The following is a 23,634-nucleotide window of genomic DNA, read 5'->3' on the forward strand; positions in this document are numbered from 1 at the left end:
ACACACACACACACACACACACACACACACACACACACACACACACAGTTATATAAGGCCTCCATCAGTTGAATCATACTAATTTGTCCTCCAGAAGTCAGTTACATATTAAGTTTAAATACTGACTAAAGCAAAAAGCAGTTTTAAAATAAAAAGCCACCAATATGATATCTTCTCCGAACACAATTTCATTCTCAAACGTGAACAAGCATTATTCCTGCTGTGCCTTGCTGGCAAATCTCAGCAAGTTAGAGTTTGCCATTCTGCATAATCACAGTGGAGCTTAGTATTTGAGCGCTCCACGTCTGTAACGCACCGAGTTGTGTCCGAGAGTGAATTCAAGCTTTTGAGTTTCCCTTTACACACATCTGTCTTCTGCTGTAAACCCACAATGCATTTCAGAATGTTCACATGAAGACTAAAGGTGAAAGTAAACACAAATTAATAACAGACATCCCGAGCACGCGAATGCAGCATATGAGGCCACCTTTTCACATCTCCTCAAGATCTTTATGGAGCAGTGCATTGGTGCAGTATGACATCACAGATATGAGGAACAAAACAGTTTTCTATTGTTTCTGGCTACAGGAGCCAGATGTGGATATTTACTTACAGAACTAAATGGTCTACCATAGACTTGAATGGTTTTCTCCTTTAGGGGAAAAGGACTTTTTTTTAAATTCACTTTTTAAACTTTTTCTTCCTACTACCTCTTTGTTTGCAGTTCATCTTGCATTTATTTTTTTCTACCATGGATTGCATATTGCAAGCCAACTTGCAAAAATCTCATCACTATGTTGTTTATGAGGAGGAAAAAAACACAAACACGGTAACGCCCCGAGGGCAAACAAGTGTCGACTAGACCCAGTCTGACACATTGTGAAAACACATTTATCATTCATCTATAATCCTTCCTCGGTTAATCAAATGATTACCCCATACCACGAGAATTTAGAGTTTGGCGCTTAATTGCTAGTTTAGGTTTCTGTTGGCTCAGGTGCTGCATACTCTGCATGCTTACCTTCACAACTGTTACGCAGTCTGTGTGTGAAAGGGAACAGCACGTCTTTAAAACACCATTGATTAAGCTGTTAAGGCTTGATGAATATGAGCAGTCTCGCCACAAAACAAGTCAAAACACCTTTTTAAGTCTGTGTGGGGGTTGTTGGGATTTAACTCAGTTGTTGAGTAATTGCTGCGTAATCTTGTATTTACAGGGAGGTGATCATTTACCGTGGAGATGAAAGTGGTCTTACACCGATGAAGGTTTTATAAAAACAGTTCACTGTGCAACACAGGGATCTTCATCATCCTTGGCTTAATCAGTCCAGCCTTGAGATGTGTAAATAATCATGTGTCAGGAAAAGACCGATCCAAAGGGAAGGTTCAGGACTTTTAGAAACCTGTCGTCTGGATCGTTAATCTACCTTTCTATTTCAAAACACATTCAGGACATTTTCATTTGCAGTATTGTTGTTTTACTAATAAAAAAAGAAAATTAAAATCAACAGATTCAACATTCAGCAATGCAGCACGACACCATGGGGTGAAATGACTACAAATACCCTTTTCATTCCTTATAACTACCACTTCATATCCGGGAAGCAAATGGGACTCCTTCCATCAACTTCACAGAGACTGTACACCATTCTCTAATCATAACCACCACCAGCATTTTTAATAAATGGAGGCTGACATTATGAGAAGCAGAAAATGCTTCCTTAAAAAGTTTTGAACGTCTAAATATAGACACAAGTCAATAGAATAACTGCGTAAAAAAAGCCTCTAAAACTGAACTAACAAAGTGATTTATCGTACTGGAGTTTGAAACCAATCCAGCAATGGTTGTGCAATCATTTTAGGCATGTATTCACATTAAAATGTATTCAGAATAAAAGGCATTTAAATAGTTCATAGAGACTCTCAAAGGCACACATAATTGTTCCGTTAAATTGCAATGTTTTACAAACATATAAAAAGCAGCTGCTAAACATTTGGCCCCTCTTCTGCTGTGAGACACGGGTGTTACTCTGCGTTGTGCGTTTATGGGGCTGCTGTGGCATGGACACTTAGTAGGCTTCGTTTTGACACGAAGGTGAAATGAAGGTGTCAAGGGTCATATCAGCTGCCCAGCTCAAAGTCTGTCTCATCACAGAGGTCAGGACAAGAGGAATATTTCAGTCGGGAGAACTTCAGACAGAGGTTGTCTCCCACCTCGTTCATATGGTGCAGCACCTGAGGACAAGAGGAACAGTCTCAGATTGTGTGTTATGTTTGATTCAGGGGAAGAATTGAGCTTTTAAAGCCTTAGAGAGCAACGTCATGCTGGTGAATGTGTGCGTACCTGGTTCAGCATGGCTCTGGTGTGCGTTGCAGACAGACAGAAGCGAGCTCGGGCCTCTGTAATCGGCGTCGCTGGAAAGCCGACGACCACTACGGCAATTTTCCTCTCCAGCATTTCTCGAGCAAAAGCCCTGGTCAAAAATTCAAAAGAGAAAATATCACTTTATTTACAGTATATTGTCATTAACAAATGGCTGTAAGGACTAAAAGTAAATCACACCCAAAGTGAACGTTTTGGTCGTTTACAAGGTTTTGAGTGAGACCATCTCTGCATCAAGGAAATCTCTATTAATTGGACATCAATTGTTGCCTTGCTAATACAAAACGTATCCTACATTTCTGCCATTTTAAGGTTAGAAGTCTGAAGACCCCACACACCACCTCAGAATGAGGAAGTCTCATCACATTGAAAGTCATAAGGAATGCTTCTTCAAGCCCCTCCAAATCCTCAATTATGTAGTTGGGATGTGTGGCATCGTTAAATTAAAAAGAACACATAACTAACAATTTTGGCTAGGGCTAGAATCAGCATATCTCTGATGACTTCTACTTTAATACGTCCGATCAGCGAATACCTCTTAATTTTGTGGCAAAGAGAACAGTTTGGAGAATTCAAACCATACAATGTGCTTGAAAACGGTTAAGTGAATCCGACGCCGCCAACGTTGACAGTCTTGTATATTTTAGATGATGTGGGTGTGCAGAGCAGCGCTATGTACAGATGGTCGTGCAGAACCTCAATCTAACACCAGCACATTTAAGATCAATTATATTTAATAAGGACAGTGGTAAATGGCCAGAAGTAGATTTGATACACAGTAGTAGCTACAGATACATTACTTTCATACAGTGGTTATGAAATACCTAAGAAATGCACTTCAGACAGTTGGAAAACTGTCTGAAGTGCATTCAAAAAATAATACTGGTTAAAATGTACTTTTCTTTCCATCATCATTAATGCCCATGGAAATTGTGCACTGCAAAACCAGAAGCTGCTGATTATGGCAAATGACTGGGTGGGATTGGTCTTTTCATGGATATTAGTGGTGACTGGCATTGAAAGACACTTCATACCCAATTGATTATACCTGAGAGGCTCAAAGAATCCTGGGTTGTACCGAATCAATACCTGATGTTTCCTCTAAAGTGGTTACAGTGAGCCAGTCTACACACACACGGTCTACACCACGGATTCATCTGGAGTGTGCATCACGGCAGCCATTCAAACCACTCAGAGAAATTGATTGTGACGACGAGGGATAGTAAAGGTGATACTTATTGTTCCATAATTAGTCTATGCTCAATGAACACCCCGATAGTCTTGCTCTTTGAAAGAGGCAGGTGTTTTTTGGTGAGCGTTTAAGTGTACTTACACCACTTTGCCGGGCATGTAGAGCAGGATTGGAACCACAGGTGAGTCATCATTGCCGTAGATGATGAAGCCCATCTCCTTCAGCTTGGCCCTGAAGTATCTGGTGTTCTCCGCCAGTTGGCGGATCCGCCTAATGCCTACAATTAAAACGAGTACACCACCAGATAAGCATGAGTAAAACACCAACTCGCTGCTTTTCTTCAATGCATATTTCCCCTGTCCTCTGCAGGGAGGGACACCACTTGTCAGTAGCAGCTAATGTAGTGTGAGATCTCTGCAGTGCCATCTCATCCTGAGTCCTGCACCTCCATCTGGGCCATTCCAGCCCACCCTACGAACTTGCTCATGATTACAACTCAGCTGCGGCAGCAGATGGTTCAGTTTTGTCCGCCTGACGGCATGGTGTACGCACTTGCACGCTGCCAAAATGAGGGCTTGCAAATTGGACACGATGGATTTCGCACAAAATGAGCGACTGTGGACTGCCGCTGGAGTGCAGCCATGACTGAAACGCAATACATATAATACTAAAGTACCACCTATATTTCAGATAAATGTATTAGAGAACAAATGAAAGACAGCAGAGGCGGCCGGCCCTGCTAACCCCCTGTGTTTCCAAATGATGTGAATCACTGGGGAGCCTGGTGCTCCGTGGCTGAAGCAGAGTCTTGGCTCGGCTCAGCCTTGGAACACAGCTTTGTTTCCCTCCGATTACCTGGTAAAATATTGGCAGTTCTTTCATGGGAATGTAAGAGAGCACTTTACATCCCCATATCTCAGCGGAGAAAGAGAGGGAGGGAAAAACACAACATTCAGGCACCCGCCTTAAAAGCACAGGCCCTATTTTATAAATTGGTCCTCTCTGCTAAGATAGAGGGCAAGAAGGTCAAAACCCTGCTGCCAGACTCTGAAATCATTTGAGTAGGTGAGAACGTGCGGAAATAGCAGTGTGTGTCAGGGCTTTTCCCTGTTTCAGAGCTCCAGTTGGCTTTAAAGTGCGAAATTCAACATCAACGAGAAAGATGGGGGGCGGGGGGAGGTATAAAAATGTATAGGGCATATAAAGAGTATGAGACGTTTCTTGTCACAGTGGGCTTTTATAGTGTTGTGATGGATGTTGGAGCCGACGTTTTATAAGACTGCACTGTCTGCTGTGTTCCCTGCCCTCTCAAAGACAGGTCAAGACTCATTTTTCCACAACAGGTATTTCGCTGGGCTGCGTCAGATGCAAAGCATGTCTGGTTCAGAGCCAGATGAGAAAGTTACACATCTCCGCATGAAACTGCGATACACCTCAGCCGTGAGACGCCAGGCTCTAATCTTTGGAGCGATCAACCCATTTCAGGACCCTACGGCAGACATGTTGTGTATTTTTTGTCTTACGGAGCACACTTTAAGGCGAATCAGGCGTTGCGGCGATTATCTCAGGGTTGCGCGGCAGTTTGGCTCATTCAAATTAAGCGACTGCACAACGATTAGCGTCTTTTTTCACTCGTGGCAGGGCTGTACAGCTCTGGATTGTTGGTTATGTGATTTGCCACCGCGGCATGATGTAGAGTTACGTGTCTCCAAAAGTTGATTCTGTTTAAACTGTTTGCCCCTTATAGTCCCTATCGCTGTAGGTTAAACGCACTACGACTGGAGTTCTTTTTACTGCAACACCTGTCCTAAGTTCTGTAGATCTGTACTTACCACTACTATCTCAACCATTACATACACTAACTCTATTCCCACTACTTCTCCTTCTATTACAACTACTACCAGAAGTACAACTACAATAACTCATTGCTCTGGTAGTATTGCAACTGGTCTGGTAATGACTACTCCCCTGCCCTAATGTCTGATGCCATGTAAGCAGAAACTTTTCAGAGGTACAGTGTTCCTCACAACACACACATGAAAATGATTTCCTCCACGTTAGGGTCACGTGTGCTCAGGGACTGATGCATGCCCCCCCCTCTTTCTACCACTACAGACCCCCGTAATTGCTACCACGTTCTCTGGCCAAGCAGCTGTTTGTCTTTCCCTGCAGGTCTGGACTTACTCCTAATGCTAACATTGGTACCGTCCTCTGGATTTGGTTTGCTATTGTTTCCATTAAAATTATATTAAAAGGTGTAAAACATTTTATAAGCCAGACATAATATTTATCCTTGTAAAGAACATCATGTTTGACGAGCATGTGGATCATAAGACTGAAATTCAGGGGGACGTTTCACTGGGGGAGAGTGGCAATGAGCTCACACGCTCGCTCACCTTCTGTGCTCCCGTCTTTTCCCATGATGCACTTCATGGCGCGTATGATCTGCTCAGCGACAGGAGGGGACATGGCCGAGGCGTATACGGCACTGTGAGAATGACTGCGCAGGTAGTCCACCAGGTCCTGCAACACGGGACACAGTGACACACAGAAAATCAGCAGAGATACTAGATGTTCACAATACATTTAGAAAACAATGTGTTTATGTGTTCACTGACATAAACGGTTCATTTCAGATCTTCAATGTGACAGAAGTTTGGCCAAGAGATTCATTCTGCAAGTGGTTTGTCAAGAGAAGAGCAGTGTTTCAGGAAACCGATTCGGTCATGGGTCCCAGGAGCACGAGAGTGTAAGTGGTCTGAGGTTGGAAGCGGGGCCCGGAGCTGTGACGGGGTGTTGCTCAGTGGCTGCGCGGTGGCCAGTGGGTGCGGGGTGATGACACGTAGCCAGAGATGCTGTCTGGCCACTATTTCCACTCACAGCCATCTGTCCCCACTGGGCTGAGGCTGCGGCTTCCTCACACACACAAATGAGGGGAGGGGATTTTAGGGGAAATGCTCAAACGTAGGATAAGAACCCTGAAACAACCTGACATCTGTTTTCGTTTAAGGCAGGGGATTTTGACCGCTTTAGGGCCCTCGCAGGATTTCACTGTGACCAAGATAAACCAGTTAAGGGAACACGTCCGAAATCCATCTCATGTCTGCGGCGTGGACTGACAGCTCAGAGTGTTTCCTCAGCCACAAGGTGGCCGCAATACCGATGTGGTGATACATGTCCACAGTGCCACGGACTAGGAGTGGTGCCAGAACAGGGTACACACTTCAACGGATGTATTTAATAGCCTAATCTCACTGCAATCCAAGTTTTGAGTAAAGGGTTGATGAATAAAAGCTTCCTATGTGCAAGGTTGAAGTGAATTAGAAGGAGCTTGGAGTGTATTTATTGGGATATTTATTTTTGGTCCTCTCATAAAATAGCTATAACATGACTGTTTTCCTGAACACATCTGCAGAGTCTTTTGTCGGTCAACCCGTATCCACTTATTGTAGGATTTGGGGGATTTCACCGCAACAACAAATACGTCAAATCTAAAGGCTTTCTCTCTCTTTTCCTGCCGGTTTCTTTTTTTCAGGACTTTACTACAGCCAGCTGTCAAACCAGGCGGAGTGTTCTTACTTCAAACATTATCATGCTTGTTAAAAGGCATCCTGTTAAATCTGGAGCGCAGTTCCGGCGCCCGCCACAAGAAGGGGCTGGCCCTCTGCCAGCTTTACCTTCTTATTATGGCAGAGCAGGGCTGAGCCAACATACGGCGACAGAATACCTAATTCAAGCAGCATGGCTGTTTCCTCTGTTGCTTTCTAATCAACTGCCATGTTGATTAGTATGTACTAAAGTGCACTTTTTAATGGAGTAAAAAGGAATTACAAAGGCCCGGAGCCACAGCCTGGGGAACATTTGTTGGACACGTGCGAGCTCCGATGGAGGCAGGGTGTGATGGAGCGTGTATGGTTGAAATCAGACCTGGGTAAAAACATATTGGAAAATACTTTGTGGGGTGTGTTTTCACCTGCCATGGAGCCATATGGGGTAATGCAGTCACTGTGTTCAGTTAGTTGCCAGGTTGTTTAAACAATGTCAGGAAAGTATCAGAAATTCATCTCAGTTATTTGATTTTATAAGAATGGCATTTTACTTAAGGCTGTCGAAATTTTTTCGGTGTGATTTATCCCACCTACACGCTGTATATTTTGAAATGTATCTTGACCCTGTTTGGGTCCAGGAGGATTATTTTTGCTTAGCAACCAGACTAGTTTCTATCTTAACTTATTTTTGTCTTCTATTTTATTGTACATGTGTCTTTTTATATTGCTTTATGTTTTCCTTCACTCTACACTGCCAGATATCTAATGAAACCTGAAAGCGTTGGTAGGCCTACCGTTATAATAAATGTGTGGAAGAAATTAGTATTGAGTGAAATTCTATGAACATCATGTATAAAACGATTAAAAAAGAAAGAAAATTGCATTCATAATAAATAAACAGTGATATAAATATACTGTGGACTACAAACAATAACATGAAAGCTGAAAAAGCCAAAACAGAAGAGCTAAAACTTCACAGTTACCTTTTTCCCTGCGATGTAGCCTCCAGCAGCCCCAAAGCTCTTGGTGAAGGTGCCCATCATCACGTCCACATCAGCTGGGTTCACATTGAACAGCTCGGTCACCCCCCTCCCTGATGGTCCCACTGCTCCGATACTGTGGGCCTCGTCCAGGTACAGATATGCTTTATACTTCTTCTTCAGAGCGATGATCTCAGGAAGTCGCAACACTGAGCCCTCCATGCTAATCACAGGACAATCACACAAGCAAAGCACATGGTTACAAAAGGAACAACATGTGCACATTTCATCAATTATAAACCACACTCCAAAAGGGATTGGGTTTTAAAAAGGAAACGAATCTGACCCCGGCCTCACTTTATCCACTGCAGAGCATCTGTACATCTGTAAATGCATATTACATAATTTGAGATTCTTCCAAGCATCTTCCTGCTGGACTCTTTCACTTCACTCCCACCTCTCTCCCATCTCTTCCTCCCCTCTGCTGCAAGCCTTTTAAGGCTGCAAACAGACAGCATCGGTGAGTGTATGGCTGGAGAAAATAGAGCAATCCCAGACCTGCTATCCTTGCTATGGCTGAGAAATGACACAAGACAGTGTTACACCAGGGCCGATGTGGACATCAAAGGCAGGGCCAGGTTATAGCTGGCTTACTCTCTATCTGAGCCTTTTGATGTTACAGGGAGGTGATAGATGGAGCATTAGTTCTTGCAGTGCCGTACCGAAAGGTTTCTTCAATGTCTGAGCCTGACATTAGGCATTACTGCCTGATAAAGAGGCTCTGACTACATGCAATTAAGTTGTCTCTCAAATAAGCAGGGTTGTTGTAAAACTAATAGTTATGTTGATACCAACTGATGGCCATGTTCCAGATTTTGCTCTTCATTTGATAAAAAGGGCTGTCGTAAAACAATTAAATAAACGTCACAGCTGACTGACTGTGTAAATGTGTTGAGGAAATAGTGACATGCTGACTAAAAGCACGATGAATATCTTGTGTTTTAGTTCAAAAGGGCTGAAATGAGGCTATAAAGAGGGAAGGAAGGAAAAAGAACATGGCAGTTGGAGCTGGGGGTGTAGCCAAGTCAATCTCTGTGGCTCCATTTGGCCTTGATTTGGAGCTAATGAGCAGATGGAGAGGGTCACTAAGACTCAGGATAGCTCACTGCCGGGAGAGACACACGATACCTTTCTCTTCTCTCTAGTAATGAAACGGTACCCAACCATACAGACACACACACACACACACACACACACACATACTCACTCACACAGAGTCTATTATTCAACGGTCGGGAAGCAGTTGAAAAAGAGACTATTACAGGCACTGCTAAACACAGGTTGAAAGTTAAAGCTCTCCTCAGGTTACAATTTAAGATTTCCACCCGAGTCTGGCTGTGCAAAATTCTGCTAAAGACCACCTGAAAGCCTACACTTACAAAGATTGATACAACAGCTCCACTTACCAATGATATGAGTCTGTGAGAGAGCGACTACTCTAATGTGCGTGTGTGTGTTCTTTAATGACGGCTGACCTATAGATGCCTTCCACCATGATGAGGATCTTCTTCCAGGGCCTGTGGGTCCGTGGCTGCCCTGAGCAAACTGCCTCTCTTAGCATCTTCTCCAGACTGTGCATGTCTGACACACACACACACACACACACACACACACACACACACACACACACACACACACACACGCACGAAAAATAAAATTGTATTAAACACATAACCATGTTTGCAAGTGTAGTGTCGGCTTGTCATATGACATCACATGCAACTAAACACTTGATATGTAAAAAACAAATCCAGTGTATAAAGTGTAGAGTGTAGCACGAATCAGATCGTAGCTGGCAAGGAACTCCAACTAAAAGCACGTAGAATAACAATTCCCACAAGGCAGGGCAGTTCCCAGAGTACACATGGAACTAGTTTATTTGCAAGTAACACCTTCTACAATATGCACAGCAAATACCTCTGCATTCTGATGCAAATGAACACCTGCGATGTCTGTGTCAGGCAGGTTTACTAACTGAGCTAAATAGGGGTTTGGCCAAAGGTCTCTTCAGTGCAGTCTGCAGGGTTGCTTAAAATTAGGATTGAAATTTTGGCTTCAGCAAAATAACTTCCCCTTGGGGTTTAGAGTTTATAGCAGGCGGCACTATTACTGCTCCTCTGCCGCAAACCAGCAGATGGCAGTGTTGAATAGCTGTGGTTCATATAGCAGCAAAGTATGACCACCAACCAACCATTTTGAGCAGCGAGTGAACCTGTCACAGCTAATTATCTGTCATAGATGATCGATAACGCTCCCTCAGCACAAAAACAGGTTTACTGAAGAGGCAGCAGATGCTCTCCTGATAAAAACCACGACGGAGCACAACCAGTGTTTCCAACATCAACGTTCAGGAAACCAGACAGTGACAGAGACATCCACAGGGGTTTGTTGAGTGCACAGACAAGAATGAGAAAAAGATGATTTCACGGTTAAGCACTGATTTGAGATAAGCTCCAAGACTGTGCTGAGGGGGACGGTGAGTCTTTGCTTCGACACAAGAAACGTGCATACAGTTGTGGGTATCTACAAAATGTTATTATGTTATCTGTGCACTGACCCTCTGAGTGCACTACTGCTACTAGCATTATAGACAGATCCTAACCTCCCATCTATGGGATTATTTGAAAGAATAAGAATGACAACCTTCAAAATAAGCATCCTTCATCTATGACTATGTGAAGAATTTCCAACACGTGAGCCTCACAGTACTAGACTGGACAAACCGGTTCATGTGCTCTCTGGTATGAAATTCCAAATACACATTTCAAATTCCATAAATAAAGGATCTCTGATATTTAAGACAGAGGTTGCACCAATAAATGCATACATTGTTTAACTTATCTGTTGATGTGGCTGAGTTGATTGCTCTAGCCCGCTTAGTAAACATTGGCTTTGTACTAATAAAAGAGGGAATGACTGTATGGTGCTGGCGGTATTAAGGACGGAAGGAGTCAGCTACTCAGGTGCCTGAGGGCTCTTTGCCTGTACACAGGCCTCTGGGATCTGCTTGGAGGACCCATGGCTGACTCTGCTTGTACCTGTCAGGACGCATTTGTTGCCACAGGACTGGCTCGTTTGTCTGTCCCCTGAAAGAGCGGTGGATGTTTCCAATGTAAGCACGATGAATGTTGATGAAACAATTCTCCCTTATCTTATCTACTGACAATATATAACTGGATCATAAAATGGAGAGCATTTCGTTTAAGTAAGGTGACATTTTCATATAAAACAAACTTTGATTTCTGCTGCTCTTCTGCTCATGTCGTGACTGTGAACTGAACCCAAAGCTTTTACATTTGCTGCTCTAAACACAGAATGTTAAGTAGGTCTTTCCTAAGGCAAATCCTGTACCGCGCAGAAAGTAATGTGCTTCCCACAGCAGCAACAGTTTGGAGTGAATAGTAGCAAAACTAAATAATGTGAGCAGTGGTGGTGGCACAAACGAGAAATTCAAACTTCAACACATAATCTATGGCAAGGTCCATCCTAATGCCATATCACCAATGTTTGTTTGGCAGGAGCAATGAATGTTAAGCACCATGTTGGCAAACTGAAACAACACATTATGGCTTGAATAAAGCACACGTGTTGTTGTAAGGCAGAAGCACCATGACTTATGTTAGAACGAAAGAGTTACTGGACTTACTGTTGTGTTTGAACACCCGGATCGTTGCTCCTGACAGTCTGGCCCCTAAGATGAGAGATGTGTGATTGAGCTCATCGCTCAGTATCAAACCACCCTGGAAATCAGCACAGAGAAAAGATTGCGTTCGAATTCCCCCAAGAAAGAGATTCAATTCCAGTGTAATAGCTGAATCACATGCTCCTGCATTCTTAAAATCAAACCGCACAGTATTCCTGTATATACATTACACTGAGCATTTGGTAATAATCTTTGATTATCGATACGATGATGACATTTGCATAGACAGTGTAAGATGTTTCGAATTTAGTGGTCTATAAATTAGCTATCATCAGCATAACCGCATACAGATGAAAATCAGACAAGTGTGTGCTACCAACCTACAAAATCGGTTTTCTGCAAGACTGCATAATTTTCTATGTATTTTCCATATGTTTTGTTGCTTTGTACTGTGTCCTTGTGCAATTTGCTGTTCAATAGTTGTTGCTCTAAAAGGATCCTCGTGGCCAATTACATGTCAGCCCACTCCTCTCGCCCCGCTTACCATCCATGCCTCCATCATAATGCTCCATCTCTAGGTCCTTTGTGTACGATAATAATTGTATCTACTGCACATGTTGCCTGATGAAGTTTCGACCGACAGACACATCACAGTTTTTTCCTAATGAAGAGTATAGTGCTTCATATTCCATAAAAATCAGCATGCAAATTAATTCAGCTGTTCCACGAAATTCTCTCCAGAACATTAGCATATTCAACACTGAAGCTCTAAGCATTTGACTGCATTAGTTTGAATGAACTCTTGTAGAGGGTATGTTGACACCGTCTCAGCGATGGATACCCTCGGTTTGGCCTGGGGTCCAGCTGGCCTGGTCACTGGTCTACAAGCAGCTGTCACTCTAATGTAGCTCTGCCTGCACAGCCTGTCCCTGTAGGATAGAGTTGGCAGTGTGGGTTGACCCCCCCCCAGCCCCTGCAGGGTGACTACGGGGGCTGCAGCCTGAGGGGCTGCCGCACCTCTTGAGCTGCATAAACGAGCCCGTTCTCATCACTTAAAACCGCCGACCTCCCCTTCTTCCTGTCCGTTCCAATCACCGATATCCGCGCTGCGTGTTGCCCCTGGTAGCCCGTGGCTGTCTGTGTGAGCCAGGCTGGTGTGGCGACAGGCCACAGTATGGTTAATCAAACCCTGGAGTAGTGCTCTTGACAAAGCCTGCCCCTTCCTCGTCTATGTGACTGAAAGCAGCTATGTATGCCCAGAGCCTTATTCTCCTGGCTACTGGAATGTTTAATTATGATTTTAATTAATGGTGGGTGGGTCAGGAGTTGTTCGCAGCTGAGTTTAGTTGACTGTTATTCATTAATTTAGGCCATATGCAAGGAAGGAACAAAAGCTAGGCTAATTAGATTAATTTCTGCTGTGCTGTAAAAATGACACCCATATACAGTAGGACTTCCTATATTCTGTATGTGGCATTTAATGTGTTAAATCACAAACCTTGCCGATGATTGCTGGAATGTTCATTGAGTTGGTGGCAAAACCCATCCCAAAAATCATGGAGGACTCTACTCTGAGGAAATTGGCCACAAGTTTCTCCAGCTCTTCGTGGATGCTCAGGGTACCTACAAGACACAAATCACAGGGGGGTAACTCACCATGAAAAGATCACTGTACCTGCTGGTTTATCCGGTAGTCCTTTAGACTTTGTCTTTCTGTCATCTAGTCACAAGCCTTGACAGAGATGAAAGCCTTGTGATAAAAAGCAACAGGCCCACATGAAACAGCCTGGACCACGCAGCATCAGCCAGCAGCTCTCTGGGCATTTGAAAAGATTTATAAAAGACTCAAGATGTGGTAAATTTGTAATTTAGTTCAACTACCCTTTTTTTCATCCCAGGTAATATCGAAGCGAGTCAGGTCTAAAACGGTTCTGCGGCACAATTTGGGACTGAGGCAGCTGGTTATAACCCAATGTGGCAGGTGGGGACCAGAATTCATTTAGAGAATTTATCACATTGTTATCTGTCACCCGACATGATGTTTTTCTATTTTGAGCAATAAAAATGGGATTTTTGGGTGCTTTCGGTACTGCCCCTGTGACCAGCTGATAAAAAAGAATTACTGGTATAATTGTGAGTTACAGGGAGAGAGGTAGGCAGTGAAAGAGGTTTAATGGTAGAGTACATCACTACTTTGAAGGTAAAATTGCCAACATCACAGCAGAACACGATAAAAAACGGTCAGTAAAAAGATGTCTATTAAACATTTATATATAGCGCTACAAGAAAACACTACAAGATGAAATAACTTACCGTCAAAGTAAATAAAAACGAAGCTGGTTTTGAGATGTTGTGATGTCATTAGGGCAATCCTCATAAGGATATACTAGTGCATACATTTTTATATACATGGGATACTAATAATTCAATGATTATTAAAAAGTTCACAGACTGAATGTCTCAGGAAGGAGTGGAAAATGTGTATTAAGATATGTGTATAAAACAATAACACAGTGAAGCAGCTCTGTCTTTATACCAGACAAATCGATTCATACATTTCCTCAACCACTCAGGCTCACATTCCCTGCTGGCATGTGCGCATTTTTGATCAGACCGCATCGGCATTTGCTCTCGACATAGAACATTGTACACGAGGTCTGGAAGCTCTGCAGGTGAGAGAGTCCTTATTAGATCTCACACACTCGCGGATTTGAGTCAGCTCTTGTGTCATATGCATCTCAATAAGCTTGGTCCCCTCTCCCTGAATTACCAAGGTCACCTCTCTGCCGTCACAATCATCAAGCTGTACAACAATCTGCAAGGTTGGAGAGCATTGCTGTGGAGGGACAATAAAGATTGTGCTTGCAAAACACCAAGCTAAATCCATCTCTTTGATTGTAAACCTGTGACTAAAGTTACTCTTCAAAAGGCTTTACAACAAGAGAAGAAAAAACAAAACACGCCTGGATGAGTTAATCATTTCTATCACCTATGTCGATTGGACCCTCAGCAGACAAGTACAGCGTTTATGGCTTGTCCTTAACTCCTGTACATACAAAACAGCGCTATTATATTAATTTATTAATGTACACATAATGGTGAAATACTTACTACTATGTGCTTGGTAGCTGCACACTTAGTGTGTTTTGGTAATTTGTCATTCATTTGAATGCATGACTTCATTAGAGAATATGCTGTATGTTAATGATTGCAGGAGAAGCTGGACCAGTGAGCTATCCATTAATACAAATCTTTGAATGTTTGACATGTTAGTGTATTTACGGGGGGGGGGGGTCATCTGTCATTCAAACCCAGCGAGGCCTTCACATTAACTAGGCTCCTGGACTGTGTCAATGCCATCAGAGGCTGGACGGCAGAAAACTGCTTACAACTCAACGACAGTAAGACGGAGGTTCTAGTTATTTTCGCCAGATGAGTTTGTCCCTATGATCAGGCAGAGTATTGGTCCACTCTCCTCTGCTGCCCATTGCAACCTGCGCAATCTAGGGATTGTCTTTGATCGATCCATGTTGTTTGACCCCCATGTTAAGCAGCTGTCCAGATCATGTTTCTTCCACCTAAGAAATATCAGTAAGCTGAGATCTGTAGTATCAACACCTGAACTAGAGATGATCATACACACATTTATCTCTTCAGGCATTGACTACTGTAACACACTTTTCTCATCACTCAGTGTATCTGCTCTTAACCGTTTGCAGGTCATCCAAAACGCTGCCGTCAGATTACTCACCAGGACAAATCGACGGTCTCACATCACCCCCGTACTCGGATCTCTCCACTGGCTCCCTGTAGCTTTTAGGATACACTTTAAAATGCTCACTCTCATTTACAGAGCACTACACGGTCAGACTCCTACGTAGCTGATCTACAGTACTTCGCCCCTATTCACCCCTATTCTGTCTGTCCCACGCACTCGCCTTAAGACCCGTGGTGACCGAGCTTTTGAGGCAGTAGCACCGAGGCTGTGGAATGCTCTGCCTGCACCTCTACGCCTTGCAGATTCTGTGAACACTTTCAGAAACCAGCTGAAAACGCGCCTCTTTAGACTGGCGTTTGGGTAAAACCCATGACCTAGACCTGCTTTTAAACCATGTTTTAATTTTGTATTTTCTGTGTGTATGTAAATTATTGGCCCTGTGGTCACATTGTGATTTTTATGCTTGTAATTTCTGCCCTGTTAAGCACTTTGTGACTTTTGTCTGTGAAAAGCGCTTTATAAATACATTTTACTTACTTACTTACTTTAATAATTGATGCTTAATAAGGTCTCAAGGGAGAACTGCATGTTGTTCCTTAACCCTCACAGTGAGCCAGCAGAAACATGGATTACAAACCCAGGGAAAAACAGTCCCACTTTAAAAGAGAAATAAAAATATCAATAAATCATGAATAATGGATGGTGCGGAGGAGTCTGTGTGTGTGTGTGGGGGGGGGGGGGGTACTTGCACTCTGACAAACAAATGTATAACTAACCCTCACATGCCCTTTAATTCCTCTGGTCTTCTCTGTTCTTGTCAAACTGCTGATATCATGAAACACGAGGCAGCCACTCAACCCGCTCTGAGCTTTTTATGTCAGCTCGCTGCATTCCTGCTCTCAGTAGATACACAGCACGGTGGTGTCATAAACTCAACATCATCGACAGTAAGAAAAGGAACTACCTTTTCCCAAGTCAACTTTTTGGCCTGTTCTGTGAGCTCCATTGTGTTTACCCAATGGCATGTTTTCACCAATAAACAGCTGACTCAGCCGATCATCAGATTTCACTGCCACATCATTGCTGTGCCGTAACATGAGATCCTGGCGCACGCAGGCACTTGAACACCATCGGAAGCGGGAGGATAAAACACTATTCAAAATTCATCTGAAGCCATACAGTGCCCTCCAGAATTATTGGCACCCTTTGATAAAAATGAGTAAAACAGGCTGTGAAAAAAATTCTTTGCTGTTTATCCTCTTGGTCTTTCACTCAAAATATTCACAAAAATGTTACCTTTTCATTGAAGTAAAACTATTGAAAAAAAAAAAAAATGTTGACATTAAACAAATATTTTTCTCTAAAACATGTGTGCCACAATTATTGGCACCCCTAGAACATCTCATGATTAAACTCTAACTGAAGTATAATTCCAGTCATATTTTACATTTTTAAGTTCACCTGTTTGATTAGGAACTCTTAAGTGGTCAACCATGACTTCCTGTTTCACTGGGGTATACGTAAATATGAGGTGACACAGGCCAAATTTCCTTAGTCATTCATCACCATGGGAAAGACCCGAGAACACAGTGACGATGTGCGACGAAAAGTTGTTGAGCTGCACAAATCAGCAGTTGAAAATACCCAGTTGAAAATACCCATTTCCACTTTCAGGGCAATAATTAAGAAGTTTAAAGCGACGGGAGATGTTATGAATCAGCCTGGAAGAGGACCTGTGTGTACATTGACCCCACGCATCATGAGGAGGATGGTTCGACTGGCAAAAGAATCTCCAAGGATCACAGCTGGAGAATTGCAGAGGTTATTGAGTCTTGGGGTCAGAAAGTCTCCAAAACTACCATCTACATCACCATAACTTGTTTGGGAGGGTTGCCAGGAAAAAGCCTCTGCTGTCAATCAACAACAAACTAAAGTGCCTACAGTTTGCCAAACGTTACTGGGACTTTCAATGGGACTAGGTTATATGGTCAGATGAGACCAAAATAGAGCTTTTTGGCAACAAACATCAAAGGTGGGTTTGGCATAGACAGAAAGATAGCCACACAGAGAAGCACCTCATACCCATTGTGAAGTATGGTGGCGGATCTTTGATGTTGTGGGGCTGTTTTTCTTCCAAAGGCCCTGGACATCTTGTTAGGATACATGGTATCATGGACTGCATCAAATACCAGCAGATATTAAATGAAAACCTCACAGCCTCTGCCAGGAAGCTTAAAATGGGCCGTGGTTGGACCTTCCAGCAGAACAATGATCCGAAGCACACCTCAAAATCTACACAAAAATGGTTCACCGACCACAGAATAAAGGTTTTGCCATTGCCATCACAGTCCCCCGACCTAAACCCCATAGCAAATCTGTGGGATGAGCTGAAGACGAGAGTCCACAAGCGTCAACCTCGGAATCTGAAGAGATTCTGCATGGAGGAATGGTCTCAGATCCATCATGTGTTCACCAACCTCATCACGCATTATAGGAGAAGACTCAGAGCTGTTATCTTGGCAAAGGGAGGCTGCACAAAATATTAAATGAAGGGGTGCCAATAATTGTGGCACATATATTTTTGAGAAAACTATTTGTTTCAGGATAAGAATTTAATGTTTCTTTCAATTATGTTACTTCAGTTAAAGGTTAGATTTTTGTGAATATTTTGAATGAAAGATCAGGAGGATAAACAATAAAGACATTTTTTCACAGCCTGTTTTGCTCATTTTTATCAAAGGGTGCCAATAATTCTGGAGGGCACTATAGATCCCACTTCCATCTGATCCTTTGCTGTTCTATCACTTCCACCAATCCATCAACTTTAACTGCTTATCCTGTTCAGGGTCGCGGGGGGGGGGGCTGGAGCCGATCCCAGCTGACATTGGGCGAAGGCAGGGTACACCCTGGACAGACTATCGCAGGGCTGACATATACAGACAACCATTCACACCTACAGGTCATTTCTCTCACTTCAATCACATAATATTCCTTCTGCATCATTCCTAATGGCCAGGGTGTTTCATGGTATTACATCCCACTGTGGTTTTAATTTTCCCCACTCCTCAGTATGGACCAGTATGTAATGATCCCAGCTTGTGTCCAAACGGTACATAATTCAACAAAGGTTGAATAATTTAAATTCCACTGCAACCACTGAAAGATAATCAAACATGCGGGCAGTAAAACTGACGAGAAATATAATAAATTATGGCATGTGTAATGAGGGCGATGGAGTTTCATTACCAGTTTAATACTCAACCCAGTCAGTGTCATCAGGGTCTGCTAGAGACTTTTAAAAATAGATGCACATGTAAGAAATGTGAAGCCCTGCAAGATGAAGTGAAAGAGACACCGCCGTATGCTCTTTTAACTTGAATTATGAGGTGGATCTTACTTTGCTCAAGATAAAATGAATGCCCTTATTGAAACTAGCTTAACAGAACAAATGCCACAAGTTTTGTTTTTATCTGTACAACTGCACGTTGACCACAAACTCACCTATTTCCTGCCTTGTGCTGCAAACCCCGACCCCATAGTGCAGCGTTTTGTCCGCCACTGTTTTCAGGAAGTCAGCGTTGTTCTCAGCAAAACCGAGGTAGTTGTAGGAGCCCATGTTGATGGCATTGTGTATTGTCCTCCCGGTTAACCTGCAAGCATGTTAACACCAGGCATCGTTCAGCCTGTCTCCTTTGATTTCCACACACAGGCAGAGAATTAAATTACATAGTATGAAAAGTAATCAACATTCAATTAAACATAATTGCTAATCATAAACTTGTTTCCTTGTCAGTGGAGTTCAGTTCATTAAGGGGGCAATTATAATACTGTTTATATAAGCATCAGTGACTGCGTGTGTAAGCAGCATTTGTTAATCATTTTCCCTTGGACAGCTTTGAGTATATAATCACACATTCAAGTCATTATGCTGCACACGTGTACCTCAGCAGGGAATAAACTAGGAAAAGGGGGAAGTTGTGCGAGTGTCATAATCCTTTTGCAATAAGGCAAGTTAAGGAAAGTTCACATGGTCAGTCAAGAGTGCAGCCTTACTGTATGTACATCAGCATCAGAGTTTAAAAGAAATTGTAGGAAAACTGCTCCATTTCATCAACTGACTCCCATGTAAACCTGCACATAACTAAGTCCTACATCCTCACGTCTCTTTGCCCAACCACCACAAGCCGAGTAGCTGACTGCACCATTTCTACTCTTTCCAGTCACGTTAAACCTCTTAATACGTGTAATCCACGCCTACCCCTTTTTCCCTGATTCATAATGTCATATCCCCTCCCCGTGGCTCTGTTCATATTCCTCTTCATAATATATTGCCTGACCCTGCTGTGCAACACAGAGGCATCTTAACTGTATCCAAAAAATCCAGGGCTGACATATCCTTCTGATGAGGTACACCCATGTGCTTTAGTTATTATCTCTCCCCACTAGCTCAGAGAGCTGGAGCTTGATTTAGCCAATTAAATCCTGGTTATATAGTATTTAGCCACAGAGGAGGGATGTTTATGTTCATACTTGCTGGCCTGCATTAAACTGGAAAAATATTCATATGCAGCAAATGTAAATATGATTATGAGCCTACAGTACGTCTAATCTGCAGTATGTCTTTCATCATAAATGACTGGATCAAAGCACCTGAATGTCCAGTTGTAGTCATCAGACACCCTCTCCATCAAGTCGAAGACAGGTCCTGGCAGGCTGCATATGGGACGGTTCCAGCTGTCTCGTACCCTCATGTACAGGTTTCGAGTGTAAAAGTTCTCAAAATCTTGATAAAGAGGTACGAAATCCTGAGAGCAGAGAACACACATTTTCAGCAGCGCTTCCTAGTAAGCAAGTAGCAGGATGTCACGGAGTGGTTCAACAATAAGAGTTAGGTTTTTTCTAAAAAACAAAACAAAGGATTCTGCCCATTCTTTATAGTATATAGAGGTGGCTTTTTTCACTCAGTGGCTTTAGCATTAACAAGAAAAAAACCAAACTTTGCCACGTTGAACTTGAAGCTATACAAATTGAGATTTAAAAGCAGACCATCATTGTTTCCTTCAGTTTTGTGTCTGTATACATTTCCTGACACATCCTCAGTCTGAACATATGCTGTCGGGTAAGTGAAGGTTCTTCTATATAGTAAATGATTTGTGCTTGACGCGCTAACTCTTTAAGACCACACAGGTGTTCACATTATTAGGTCTAGCTTTGTACTAAAGCTGACATTTGTAATTACCTTAGAAACATTCAAACCATCTTTTCAGGTTTTACCTTGGTAGGAGCGTTACATCTAGACTAGTGTGGCCTTTACATGAACTGTATGTTTTCATACACAGTAATCTCTGCTAGTGTTTACCAGGATAATTTGAGCCTTTGCTTTCATTAGCCCCCTTTGTATTCCACAATTATGACAGAGCCCACATACAGTAAAGCTCTTCTTCCATTTATTGCAGTGTAAATGATTGCCCTGGTTATTCCTTGTAGACACAGATGTCTCTGCCTATGGACATACTCAGCTTTTGTCTTCGGTGTTTTTTAATACGAGTGACACAAAATAAACCATTAACTACTACCGGCTTAACTTAACTGTGATTTTTGGATTTAGAATCTATGGTAATACAATGGCTCCTATGTGGCCTTATCTTGAAACTAAAGCACAGTTACGAAAAAAGAAGCAGAATCCTCTGAGATTTAATTAGGTATTCAACAGATATTCTCTGTGGTGTCCTATCTCACCCATGGCAACATTATAGTGCAGAGGAACATGAAGGAAGGAGGCAGAGAGAGGGCTTAAGAGCAAAAATTGAAATAATTAGGGGAACACAAAATGTGTTGACACCCAAGGCATGCCTGCTCTTCTATTCCAACTGTCTGGGTGCATGTGTGCCTCTACAGTATGTGTGTGTATGCCTGCAATATGCCTATGTTTGTGCTGATAGCACGTTTTACCTACCTTCTGTTCCTCTCTTTCCTGGGCAAGGTTGCACTTCTCTAAGCCCACAGCTCTCAGGAAATCTCTGAAGTAGCCAAACAGCGTGACAATGCCGAAGCCCAGGTATGTCATGACAGCCACGTACATCGGGGCCTGTTCAACGGACTCCTGCTTGTGCTGCCTGGAGGCGACACCAGTCCCTGGGCCATTTTTCTATACAGCAAGAGACCCACATAAGCTGACTTACATTGCAGAGAGAACTATACTATTTGAATTTAAGTGGCTGTAGTTAACACACTAATTAACCTAAATTAAGAGGAGACAGAGACTGGTGCACAGAAGTCACAACACATATTATTCAACACTAAAGCAAGCAAACTGGAGTAATGTTATCGATACATTTCCACAAAGGGATACATTTGTAGACACGCTAATTGCGTGTATATAAACCCACATAAGGGTGCCCACATATGTGCTCGATGGAGCCAATTTGGGCTCAAAACATTTCTCTGCAAGTAAATCGATAAAGTCAAAAATGTTTATATAGGAGTAGGCCTATGGTGTTTGGGAAGCAGGTACCACCATATTAACTAACAAGATGACAAATATGAACGCCGTTTTATGAATGACAATAGAAGTCTTTATTCAACATTGTTTGGCACCACCAAGGAAATGCGTCACTTCCGGCTACCATCTGTGTCTGGTTTAACAGTCAGGCCTCTGATATCGAATTAAAATTGTGTTCTTTGTGCAATGGACTGAATATTATTATTATTTTTAAAAAGTTTGTGCAGAATACTCTTAGAGGATTGTGTTAGCGTGATACCTTTTAGTAGAGGTGTTGGTGAATGCTAGCTTTTACTAAAACTGATGCTATCTGTCATATCAAGCTCGATGTTGCATAACAAGTTGCATAAATCCTTCAACTGGGTGTCAGGCATTAAAAGTATTAAAAAAAACGTACAAACTTAAGTTGTTGAAGTAAATGAAGCAATTACAGGTGGTGTATACATTCTTAATCAAAGCTAGTGGACATTGCATGATACAAAATAACATTAACACCTTGTAACAAATATAAAGGTTACTATAATTAAACATATAACGTTACATAAATTCAGGAGAACAGACGCAAACAAACCAGGTGAATTATTTGTAACATCAGTAACACACCCACATTACGCAAAGGCTGCAATGTCATTTCCGGTCCCAAAAATATAAAGGAAAACATCGGGAACCCCACTTATCCAGCCGAGCAGCAGGAAAACCTGTTTCAGTGAATGGGAAGCATTCCAGGGCGCGGTCGTTCGTTCATTTATCGCTGTCTACTTTGTCCTGCTTAGTAACTAACAAGTCCTTTGTAAAAAAAGAGCAACAGCATGCGAGTCATATTACAGTTAACGCTAGTTTAAAATACGGAAACATGCAACTGTGTGTATGCATAACTTCAGATAACTAACGTTATGTCACGACTCTATTAACCTCAAGTTATTGATACCGTAAGACGTTTCTACTGCCAAAGACAGCCCAACTAGTAATGACGAGGATTGAGTTGTTGGTTTCAGGTAAAAAGCAGCGATTAACTCAATAGTTGCTCAGATTCGAGACTATATCTCTCCCACAAAATGGTAAAGTACCTGACTCCATGCGGGAACCTTAATAAAGCAGGTGCACGAAATAAATGGCTCACAAATGCATGTGTGCAAGTAAACCCAGCCGCTGACGGACGTACGTGTCTCCTGTGGTGAAAGCCATTTCTCTTGATATCGTCGCATTTCAGTCCATTCAGGCTCAGATGCGGCACGTTGCTGTTAGACGCAGTTATTGCCATGTTCCTGAACGCGCGGCGTTGGCGGTCTCCTCAGTCGCACTGTCAGGTGCGCTTCACTCAACTCACAAAGGTGACTTCCTCATTCTGTTGCCTCGGTTCAGCCTCTCATGCACTGTTGCTGTGTTTGAACCTCGCTTCTCCAAAAAAAGTCGAACCTCAACTTCAACTATTGTTTCGATGTCCTGTAAATGGGCCAACACTCTCTCTTCTCCTTTTATCCAAAATTAAACTTGCTAAACTTATTATGTAGATTGAGTTTTTCAATATATATATATATATTTTTAAATATATAAGTGTATATGTGTATATATATCTATATATAGATATATATAGATATATATCTATAT

General features: G+C 42.5%; 1 protein-coding gene across 1 annotated transcript; it reads right to left on the reverse strand.

The window, feature by feature from the left end:
- Positions 1-265: 265 nt before the first annotated feature.
- Positions 266-23,287, reverse strand: sptlc3 (serine palmitoyltransferase, long chain base subunit 3). The gene is made up of 12 exons (XM_031879749.1): positions 23,189-23,287; positions 21,481-21,672; positions 20,175-20,329; positions 19,026-19,174; positions 13,305-13,429; positions 11,810-11,903; positions 9,639-9,744; positions 8,107-8,326; positions 5,972-6,098; positions 3,717-3,852; positions 2,345-2,474; positions 266-2,235 (listed from the first exon to the last, which is right to left on the reverse strand). The coding sequence occupies exons 1-12, from the start codon at positions 23,285-23,287 to the stop codon at positions 2,122-2,124; spliced, it is 1,647 nt and encodes a 548-aa protein (XP_031735609.1). The 3' UTR covers positions 266-2,121.
- Positions 23,288-23,634: the final 347 nt, after the last annotated feature.

The sequence above is a fragment of the Anarrhichthys ocellatus genome, unplaced genomic scaffold, assembly GCF_004355925.1.
Source record: "Anarrhichthys ocellatus isolate YVR2014 unplaced genomic scaffold, GSC_Weel_1.0 scaffold3, whole genome shotgun sequence".
In the NCBI taxonomy this organism is placed as follows: Eukaryota; Metazoa; Chordata; class Actinopteri; order Perciformes; family Anarhichadidae; genus Anarrhichthys; species Anarrhichthys ocellatus.